This window comes from Priapulus caudatus, unplaced genomic scaffold (assembly GCF_000485595.1).
Source record: "Priapulus caudatus unplaced genomic scaffold, Priapulus_caudatus-5.0.1 Scaffold215, whole genome shotgun sequence".
Lineage (NCBI taxonomy): Eukaryota > Metazoa > Priapulida > Priapulimorpha > Priapulimorphida > Priapulidae > Priapulus > Priapulus caudatus.
Window position 1 is genome coordinate 203,812 of NW_014577276.1, and position 7,782 is coordinate 211,593.

Here is a 7,782-nt window from a genome sequence, read left to right on the forward strand (position 1 = left end):
CAAAATCATGCTATGAAAAAGTAGCTCTGGCCAAGCTCAAAATAGCTCCCGTAAACAAAATTACGAGAGCTCTTTTTTTCATACAAAATCAAAAAAGAGCTCTCGTAATAAAAAAAGTATTTTTTAGGCTGATCCCCACTGCATGTTGTTTGTTTTGCATGGGCAAAGCCATCGGAAAATTCAAAATAATAATGGAATAAAAATACCAAAATGTAGGGGTGAACTTGCTGGTTTGCTGGTTCCAAATCGAGTTCACCTCTCATAAATCAGGAAATCTGACATATACCAGTGTTGGAAATAGCAGCTGGTATGCGTCGCTTTCCCACACCATAGATTAATGGCGGGCCGCCAGGCTATAAGTGCTCATGGAGAACCCCTGAGAAAAACATAATTAAAGTGCGTTTTTTCGTCAACTTTTTTCTTGGTTGTCCACCGGACAATGTCTCAGACTGGTTAGGTTGTCCGGCACAAATTCTGGTTGTCTCGGACAACCGGACAACGCTTATTTCGAGCACTGAATAATGTAACCCAACAAGAGTAGGGGGGATCTATTCTTGTTGGGTTACATTATTCATGCCTCCCAGCACATTTTGATCATTAAAATATAGGAAATATAGGACTGTTTATTCTCAAATATAGGAGTTTATAGGACAACTCATATGCTTATTAATATTATAGGGCATTATGGCGTGTTTAATAGGAGTGTTAGCCGATCTGTGTTCAACTTTTATAGACAGGTATATACTTAGTAACAGGAAAACTGGTTTTCCCCTGCTATGATAGTCCATAGTCAGGAATGAGTTCACATCTCAACTATTCCATGCAATATTATTATAGTTGAAATCACCCATTATCAGGTAGTGACTGTAGTTGTGTGACAATACATGACAGAATACATCCAAGAGTTTGTCGTTATTGTCTTGTAAACCACTATCACTCCTATATATACAGCCTATTAATAGTTTGTCACTATTAGTGAGATTAATGTCAATCCAGAGAGACTGGGTACAAGATGGCGTTGCGCAAAAGATGCGTTGTTCCCCGACCGCCGAGAGCGGTTAAGCCGCGCACTTCCGCGGGACTGGGCGCACGCGACCGCGGAACTGGTTGCACGCGACCGCGGGGTGTTGTATGTAGCATTTCGCGCTGCCCGCTATACGAATTCGCGCGCCGAAGGAGGGCGGGCGCGCGAATCCGTATAGCGGGCAGTGTAACATCGTGCAGTTTTCGTCAGACGTACACCGGCTTGACTACGGCGGCCTTGGGGGGGGGGAGGGGCAGCAGAGGCTGCAGCAGGGGCCAGTATACGTAGGATTAGCTACGTGTAAATACTGGCACGGCCACGCCATCACGTGCTCGCACGACGTGCCGTCGCCACGGGCAGCGCGGGGTCAGGAGGTTGGTAAAAACATGCCACGTACGCAGCCAGGGGCACCGCGGCGGCGGCGGTTTTGGAGATAGCATCTAGACCGCGCCAGCCCACGTGGAGCGCCGTACGCGTCTTCGCTAAAACCTCTGTGATAGACATGACGCTATATTCGGCAGTAGCCCACTTCATCGCGTAGCGGCGAATGAGCAAGCGCGCGGTCGCTGAGTGACAGCATTTCTTGGGGTTTCTTGTAGGAGCCATGCACTACGTATTACCCGTAAGGCGCACCACCGCCAAAAATTTCTAGGGGCTGTTTGGAGATGGCCTTTAGCCGTCGATGGCGAAATGTCGGTTGGATTGTGCCCCGTTTTCGCAGAGTTCGTTTTCAGACCCCTGTCTCAGATATCTGTCGAAGTGGACAAAAAGGGGGCGGCGTATTCGCTGTGATATAGTGTTGTTTATCTGTAGTTGTTTATCTGTAGTGGCTACAAATCGTCTATACATGTATAGAGCATCGAATCTGTAGCTGATACAATGGTAGCTCTATAGTAACTATAGCCCGCGTACAGTTGCCGCAGGGTAGTCCGCAAATGCAGACGTTATAACTCCGCTTTGCTAATCTGAGGGTGCGGGTTTATCCATTTACCCATTACTGGGGTCTGCGTCGGCTTGGACTAGCCGCCCGCAGGCCTGCGGCAACTGTACGCGGGCTATAGTTACTAGAGCACAATGGCTACAAATCTTCTACATAATAATTAATTATAATATACGTTAGACCAATAAATTTGTGCCCTAAAAATTTTTATATTCTGGTGATATTTTAGGCCTTTTTTCGACACCAGAATATAAAAATTTTTAGTGCACAATTTATTGGTCTAAATAATAAAATATACGTACCAGTGTTGTTTATCTGTAGCCAATGAATATACAAATTACAATAGCCAATACCTACCACTAGTGTTGTTTATCTGTTTTGATCTGTTATCGGTGTTGTCCAGTATATTATATCCAGTGTAGTGGACACCGACAAGTACGAGAACACAACATCGGTTATTGAACTTTTGAAGAAGATCTTCTATATATCTATAGTATAGATCTTCTATATGACTATCTATGGTTATTGAAGAGATCGCGAAACTAGACTGGTACCCGTCCCTTCTCACAAGCTCGATATAGGCCCTATATCGAGCTTGTGAGAAGGGACGGGTACCACCGTACCAGTCTACCGCGAACCTAACCAAGACACACTGCAGACTGCAGTCTGCAGCGACAACGACCGACCGTAACGACAAACAACTTTTCAGAAAATTAGAAACTATTGTTTCCTATGAGTATGAGCCATTGCACACTGACGCGACGACGACCGACGACAGCCTCGACGACAAATATAAATAGAAACGTTTCTATTTTCCAGCGACTTTCGCCGGCGACACTTTACAAATGGCCAATCACAGCCGTTTCCATCGGCACGTGACATCGCCATTACGTCATATAAATTATAAACCAATGCCAGACCAATGCTAGCCAGGAAGTAGACTGGTCCCTAGCGCTAAACTCGTACCGCCTGTCAGAAACAGTGGGGCCGCGAACCCATCTAACCAAAACGTGGAAGGCTACGATCAGACGTTATTATTGTGTACGTTCGTATAATATGCTGCGTATATATATTACTTTATTATATTATCGTTATACATAGAGCGTTTTTACAGCAATTTATTTAAAAGCAACAGCAGGAGTTTTTTGCCGTCTATGTCCCCCAGGGTACTGCCGGAACGTACCCTGGTCACTATTTGATATGGTTAGGGTTAGGATTAGGGTTTAATAGGGATAGGGTTAGGGTTCGGGTTCGGGTTAGGGAGTAGGCGTAGACGACTCCCTAGACTCGTTAGTAGAGTAGGCGAGATACGGTCCGGCATATTAGATAGTACCAGGGTACGTTTCGGTATACCGGACCGTACCCAGGGTACGTTCCGGCAGTACCCCCCGGAGGACATAGCAGGCTTTCAGATTTGAAAAGTACAGGAGGACTACTAATCACTTCCCTAGTACACCATAGGGGGTCTTTTCACGCTCCATAATCACACCCTTAAGAGGCATGATGGAGAGCTCCACTAAAAAATCACACCCTTAAGAGGCATGATGGAGAGCTCCACTAAAAAATCACACCCTTAAGAGGCATGATGGAGAGCTCCACTAAAAATCACACCTTTAAAAGGGATGATGGAGAGCTCCTTGAGGGCTCTCCATCATGCCTCTTGGGGTGTGATGATGGAATTATGACCAATCCTCAGTCTAGAGTGAAATCCAAAACGAAAATTGGGATGTCATGTCAATCTACTGATTATCATTCATCTTCACCTTCATTCATTCAATGGCTTCGTCAGGATTACATTCTTTTCATCCAACAACCCAACACTAGCACACAGATTAATAAAAGAGTTGATCGGATGTAAAAATAAACTTGTTATTCTGATTTTTATTTATTCTGATTTCCACCTCTCTAGCCAGATTCTAAATTCATGTACCAGCATATCTTCAGCCAAAATATATCACCCAATCCATTCAACAAACCTACCACATCTACTTGCTAATGCGCTAGTACCACGTGATGAGCCCTCAGCCCTACGACTGCTTTCACGTCGGCAGAGAAATCCACTTTCTCGCGCACGTATAGGTAGAAAACGAGGCAGGTACTTGGGCTACCGTATAGGCACTGTATTTGGATGCTTGTTGTTTAGTTGTATTATATATATGATATATATACCAGAGGGTTCACTCAGAGACTTGTACGCTCTGTCGATACGTTTCGTCTACCTCCACTACCACAAATTGTTGGTGTTGCTAACCTTTTTGGTACCCCCCTAGCCTTGGAACTTATTCTATTTCAATAATAATAGACATAACTGGTGCGCGCCGTTTCAACCACCTTTTATGAGGTGCGATGATGCGCGCACCATGGCACAATTTCGGGTGCGCGGTGGAGCGCGAGCGCGATCGCGCCCCTTAAAAATGAAAGCCTGACATAGACCCTCTCAGCGGCACTGTGGAGTGTGGTGAGTGCTGGGTGAACTTTTTCGTTACGCTGTAGCTATATGCCCGGCAGCCGGGCAGCGAGTTTTCAAACCGTAGGATGGCGACGCCAGATTGATGTATCACACGTCTCTGATTGGTGCGTTGGGTTTACCCCGATGCATGCATGTATGCATGGCACATCCATAATATTTAATTTCAATACGGCTGAATAGGCTATTTGGTAGAGCATCTGGCGCTACGTATGAAGTGCGTTAGTTCGAATCCCACCTGTTTATTTTTTATATTTTTCTATTTTTCTATCTTTATCCAATTAACGCAAATATTTACATGATTTATTTACAACAATTTAATTTTTAATTTTTATTTTTTTAATTTAATTTAATTTATTAGTGTTAATTATATTTAATTAGGGTTAGGGCTAGGGTTAGGGAGTAGGGCGTAGGCTGCGGTGGTTTCTGGGATAGGACCTCTACCGCACGTACCAATCCGAGACGCGTGATTCATCAATCTGACGTCGCCATCCTACGGTTTAGAAACTCGCAGCCGGGCACGGTCTTCGATTTCCTAAATGCCCGGCAGTTCCTAACCCTAACCCTTGTTTACTTGAGATAACGCTGAAAATTAAAAACTACAATGATTATGTATAGTAGTTTTCAACGTAATAGATCATATAGTTATTTACTGTATATATAGTTTTGCATATATGTGTTTTAATTGTTTTTATCATTCAATGTTCTTATTTCAGAATTTCGATGCTTGGTCCACTTATTGTGCAATTCAGGAGATGTCGGGAGAGCATGCACCACTGCCGTCCCCAGAACGAGCCATATATGGCTTTGCACTCTTTCTTGGTTGCTACATTACATTAGGTATTCTAACTAGGGAACTATAACTAAAGTATATAATATGTTAACTGGAGAATTGGGAAAATAGGCAGATTGTATTAGGTATATAGGTAGAATACCATTTCTATTGTTAGTTTGATGTGGAATTCAAAAAAAAGTCTTTAATTACACCATGACAAAGATTTTGCACTTTATGAACTTGTTTTTATTGTTGCTCTGTTTAGGTATCTACCTTCTGTGGGCATTCATTCCATATAGCTGGTTCCAGGCAATTGGCCTGACGTACTGGCCCCAAAAGTAAGTATTTCATTTGGTCCATCGAAATGTGTCTATACGGTAGACTTCCCAATCGCATGCACAGAACTGTGAAATGTCTAAAAGTTTCTTTGCTGTATTACCTACCATTAACCATTTTATATTTAATTTTCCTGTATAGGTTAATATTTACTGTTACTTATTTAATGTTAAGTGTCCATCCAATGAGAGAATAACTATCTTCCATCTGAATGTAAATATTTCTTGGCTTGGTACAACTGGCTACATTTTGACAGATCTGTTACCACAGTACTCTGTCTTTAGCAATTTTTTCAACATGCATGGGGTATTGTTATCCGGCTTTACAAAGCTTAGTATATCAAGCTATGCAACTTGTGTCTGTGTGGCATGCAGAAGATGGCTGTTGTCATGTTAGATGCTTAATTAATATGAGCAGGTGTTGTTGTTAAAACTTTATTGTTGTTTTTGGAAAGTTTTAAAGCTGTTAGTTATCGGTTGCTATTGACAATTTATTTATACACGAAGACATGGTGAGATTTGTATGTATTTGTAATTTGCATTTGCAGTGTTGTTGGTGTAATAATAGTACTTGAACATTTTAAAATCATGTAGCTGCACTATAGTAGATCTGAGATCAGTAATTCATTTTTTCAAACATTTTTTTTAGGTACTGGGCAATTGCTGTACCATCCTATGCATGTGTTGCAGTTGTTTTTGCATATGTGATCTTCATAGGCATAAATTTCATTCACACTCCACTTTTACAGTCTGTCTCTACATTCACTGGTGAGGAATTATTTACATTAATTTAAATATGTGAAAGTTCTATATTTAATCACATTCTTCATTGTATATCTTTTTTATTACGTATTGCAGTCAGTGTTCAAAATGGCAACAAAAATTTTACAAATTTTACATTTACCATAGAAAATTTGTGACGTAATCACTTTAAAATAACAGTAATATGGATCTATGTAGCATGCTAAACTGATTTAACTGAAAATAAGTCATAAACCTAGGTTGAAGTAATTGTGGAAATCAATAAATTTATTCCTGTCTGACTGCAACATAATTTTATAGTTTTTCAGAATATAATAGAGTAGAACAATTTTCTCCTGTGACTTTTTTACAGATTGCCATGCAGTGCCACCTGTTGGCCAAGATCGGTTATCACCAGAAGCTGTTCCTCCAATGGGAGACATTGACATCAGCACTGTCTGCCATATACTCTATCTTGAAAATGCTGATAGACCTTGCATGGATACATCCTGACACCACCAGTGTTTGATACATACGTAACCTTCAACTTACTAGGTGGCAAACTCTGCATGGATGCATCAGGGAATACCAGATTCTGTCATGTGTTTATCAAGTAACAGTTTGACACACTTTTGTAGCTTGGAAGTTTCTGCTTATCAGACATAAACTCATGTCAATTATCACTGCAGTAATGTTTACCAAGGGGCCATTGACCTTTGCTTATCGTTCTTGACTTGAAATATAGCCATTAATATAAAAGACATGCTTATCATTAGTGTCCTTGTGCAATGCAACATTGATTAGGCATTGGGTTAGTTTGAGGTAAATTTTGTTGCATTGCATTTTTCTTTGTTTTTCATACACTTCCTTAAAATTCCTAATGTTTGTTTCGCTGATACAGCATTGCCCGGCTTATGATTCATGGTTTGACTTGTTTTGCTTTTGTACATATGTATATTTTCAATATGTTTTGTCAAAAATAATTGCCAAAGCAACAAAATGATATTTTACTGGTGATATCTTTATTAAATAATGCATGATTCAAATATATGTCACTGAATGAAAACTGGTAAAAAATACTGGTATCAACAATACTTAAAAGTATGATTTGTTATGGTAATAATGGGTTCGTAATTTAGAAATGGATAGTAACCTAGCTGGCATTATTATTTATTATACATTTTTTAGGAGCACATAGACAGGGTTGATATTTTGTTCAACATGAGTATAGTGGGTATTGACTGGCATAGAGAATCACATGAATATCAGTGTATTGTCTCAATGTGTCTAGAGTCTAACATAATGACGTTTAAAAGAAAAGTAACGTATTCATAGGAATTGGTTACAAGAACTAGGATGAAAAATTCTGTCACTTGCAGCAGGTCACTCCTTACTATGACGAACAATGGGGTGTGGTGGGGTGGGGGCTAACCAGGGTGACTACCATGGGGTCATATACTGTATATGCATGTAGTCACTTGCATAGACATTTTGAATGTA

The 7,782-nt window shown here is 40.8% G+C and overlaps 2 protein-coding genes across 3 annotated transcripts in view; one reads left to right on the plus strand and one right to left on the minus strand.

The window, feature by feature from the left end:
• Positions 1-2,483, minus strand: part of LOC106807440 (inosine-uridine preferring nucleoside hydrolase-like) — a 17,012-nt gene extending 14,529 nt beyond the window's left edge. The window contains exon 1 of one of the 2 annotated variants that reach the window (XM_014809765.1): positions 2,322-2,483. The gene's annotated coding sequence lies outside the window, so the exon portion shown is untranslated. Of the gene's footprint in view, positions 1-2,266 lie in introns of both variants that reach the window. The other variant, XM_014809766.1, reaches the window with a different exon arrangement.
• Positions 2,484-2,868: 385 nt separating this feature from the next.
• Positions 2,869-7,383, plus strand: LOC106807449 (phosphatidylinositol N-acetylglucosaminyltransferase subunit P-like). Its single transcript, XM_014809775.1, has 5 exons — positions 2,869-3,005; positions 5,148-5,271; positions 5,472-5,544; positions 6,191-6,309; positions 6,656-7,383. Exons 2-5 carry the CDS (start codon positions 5,187-5,189, stop codon positions 6,793-6,795), a joined length of 417 nt encoding a protein of 138 aa, XP_014665261.1. The 5' UTR covers positions 2,869-3,005; positions 5,148-5,186; the 3' UTR covers positions 6,796-7,383.
• The last annotated feature ends 399 nt before the right edge of the window (positions 7,384-7,782 follow it).